General features: G+C 35.7%; 1 protein-coding gene across 2 annotated transcripts; it reads left to right on the top strand.

Moving 5' to 3' along the window:
* Positions 1-568: 568 nt before the first annotated feature.
* LOC107771632 (non-functional pseudokinase ZED1) lies at positions 569-2,128 on the top strand. 2 transcript variants are annotated; one of them, XM_016591058.2, is made up of 3 exons: positions 573-1,038; positions 1,190-1,637; positions 1,719-2,128. In XM_016591058.2, the coding sequence occupies exons 1-3, from the start codon at positions 756-758 to the stop codon at positions 1,942-1,944; spliced, it is 957 nt and encodes a 318-aa protein (XP_016446544.1). In that variant the 5' UTR covers positions 573-755; the 3' UTR covers positions 1,945-2,128. The 2 variants fall into 2 exon arrangements, with proteins under 2 accessions (XP_016446543.1, XP_016446544.1); XM_016591057.2 differs by having other exon boundaries at positions 569-1,038; positions 1,190-2,128.
* Positions 2,129-2,712: the final 584 nt, after the last annotated feature.

Here is a 2,712-nt window from a genome sequence, read left to right as displayed (position 1 = left end):
AAGACTCATCAAAATCTCTCTCTTTTCAACATTGGTAACAGCTCTTAAGACGAGTCATTTCGTCGGCTGCAGTGACCTCGCCGGTGAAGGAGGCTTTCTTAGTTTTCTTTAATATGTTTTATAAAAATATTAGTTCCATTATTTTTAATATCTCTTAGTCTAAAGGAATAAAATCATATATATGATTTAAAAGATTTTTTAAAATGCCGAGTGAGATAATACAAGGATCAAAACTGGAATTACACTATAACTCAAGGATTAAAATCGCATTCCCTAGAAAATAATTGAACAATAGGCAGTATACATCTGAAAAACTTACATATACATCAAATCAATAAAAATACACGTGTCGGTTACATATATTTTATTATTTAAATATAAATTCTCATCTTAATTTGTTACTCTTTTTATCACAATTTACATGACACATTTTGCATATCAAAAATCAATTTGACTAATTTTTGAAATTAAATTAGATTAGATTAACTCAATATTTTAAAATTTAAATTTAAATTCGGGAAGCAAAAAGTGTCTCATAAATTGGTATAGAGAAAGTAGCGAATTAATGTGATTGAGAATAAGCAGCAACAGCTACTCTATGAGCAAGTTACATACGCCTTCTCACCTTATCTATTCCATGTATTTTAATGGTCAAAGTTGTCTGCCAAATTTTTAGAATCTAGAAACGCGTATGTATAGATTGGATCAAATTTTCTTTGTCTCTGTCCTTGTCTTTGCCTCTAGTCTACCCAGCCATGGATTGCATAAGGAAGATGTTGTCACTCTTGAAGAAATTTAGGAAGGAAGAAGAAGATGTAGAAAATCTGTTCCTACAAAATGGAAGTGCGCTGTTGGAAGAGCTTATTTCTTTTTCTGGTGGAACATATGACATTCCCATCCGTAGTTACAGTGCTCAAGAACTTGTTAAGGCAACAAACAACTTCGCTGGACGTGTCCATGCTAGCACCTACGGTTACATCTGTAGAGGAACTCTGCAAGGGCGCTCTATCTTGGTCAAAATGTTCATAAATTTTCCAGGTAACCAACCACGTGTTGTAAGAGAGTGGGTTCTGAAATTAATTCATAATTTTATCTATGCTTGTTTTTAGCTTACATATATATATGGTTCACAAAGTAGTGGTAGTAGGTACAGTTGTATTGAATTAAAATTTCGGATCCGCCTTTGCAGGTAACCCTGCCTCACATTCCGACTTTGACATTCTTGCTGGAGCTGTACGTGACATTGCAGTCACATCACTAATGAGCGGAAATAGGAATGTTATAAAGATTATAGGTTGCTGTTTGGAATTCACTTATCCAGCACTAGTGTATGAGGATGCCAGATTTGAGATTCTCGCTAATTTCCTTGACCCCAATTGCGATAAATTGTTAAGTTGGAAAAGTAGATTGAAGATTGCCAAAAGCATTGCCAGTGCAATTCTTTATCTACACACTGCATTTCCAACTCCCATTATCTACAGGATCTTGAATCCCCATAACATTATCTTGGACCATCATTGCGTTCCCAAACTGTTTGATTTCTCATTTGTTATTTCTCTTCCTCCTGGAGAGTTGCAAGTGGAAGATGACTTGATTTGGATTCCTGGCTATTTCGATCCAGAGTACCAATCTTCAAGGTTTGTCACTCAAAAGACCGATGTCTATAGTTTTGGTGTGCTTCTACTGGTGCTCTTAAATGGACAGGGTCCTATATGCAGGGCCAATGAAGGTGATCCAGAACACATTGTGAATTATGTAAATGACCATATTCAGAAGGACGATCAATTCAAGCAGATCGTGGACCCTAAAATCTTGAAGGAATCGAGTGTAAATCATCGACAGCTACAAGCTTTCATTAATATCGCTTTAAGATGTGTCCAGGCTAAGGGAGAAAATAGACCAGATATGCTCGATATTGCAAGAAAGATCCTGCAATTTGAGTAATGTGTGTACAACTGATTCATAGGCTCTAGAAAGATTTCTTCTTGAATCTATGGTTATGCAGTGTTACCATTTAGAATGTTGTATGTAGTTGACAACATTGCATATTTCTAGAAGTGCAAGAGTCAAATTAATTGTTTTCTTGTTGAAATGCATCATATACTTGTCCCAGAAGACATGCCAAAAATAATCAGTGTCGCAAAAGAGCTCGAGAATCAACTTGCTGTTTGCATCAGTAGGAACAATATCGTAAAAATATGTATTACTTGCCATCACTTTCTAAGAATTGGGGAACCAATATGACTTCGTAATCTGAAGTGAATTCAGAACAGAGAAGCCATTTAATATTAACTACTCCAGTGTAACCCCGCTGCTAGTTTACCATATTAAAGTCAGTACGAGCATTTCTCTGGATGACATCAAAGCATATGACATGAGAAGGAACATCTCTAACTTCTGGAGGCTAACTTTGTCAAATGCAGTCAAATCTCATAGTATAACTTGGTTTTCAGACTCACTGGAGAATGTAGAATTTAAATGTTGTGGGTTCTGAGTTGATAGAGTTATTTTTAAAGTATATATCCAACTCAATTGATACTTATTTCATACATTATATAGAGTCCGACCTCAAAATAGTAGGTTCTCTCGATCTGTCAGCCCATGGTTGAATCCGTCACTGTTCTTGTGTTCAGACTCTTCTGTAGGCAAGGATTTTGACAATCAATGTCTACCTTGACATTATCTAGAAAAACAAAATGGAGTGTTCTGGTA

This window comes from Nicotiana tabacum, chromosome 4 (assembly GCF_000715075.1).
Source record: "Nicotiana tabacum cultivar K326 chromosome 4, ASM71507v2, whole genome shotgun sequence".
In the NCBI taxonomy this organism is placed as follows: domain Eukaryota; kingdom Viridiplantae; phylum Streptophyta; class Magnoliopsida; order Solanales; family Solanaceae; genus Nicotiana; species Nicotiana tabacum.
The sequence above is the reverse complement of the archived record's forward strand: the minus strand, read 5'-3'. Positions and strand labels throughout refer to the sequence as shown.

Excerpts from the sequence above, each read along its gene's own strand:
- LOC107771632 (XM_016591057.2), top strand. The coding sequence starts at position 756 with ATGGATTGCATAAGGAAGATGTTGTCACTCTTGAAGAAATTTAGGAAG. Across the intron at positions 1,039-1,189 it reads AATGTTCATAAATTTTCCAG|GTAACCCTGCCTCACATTCC; the intron begins GTAACCAACCAC and ends CCGCCTTTGCAG.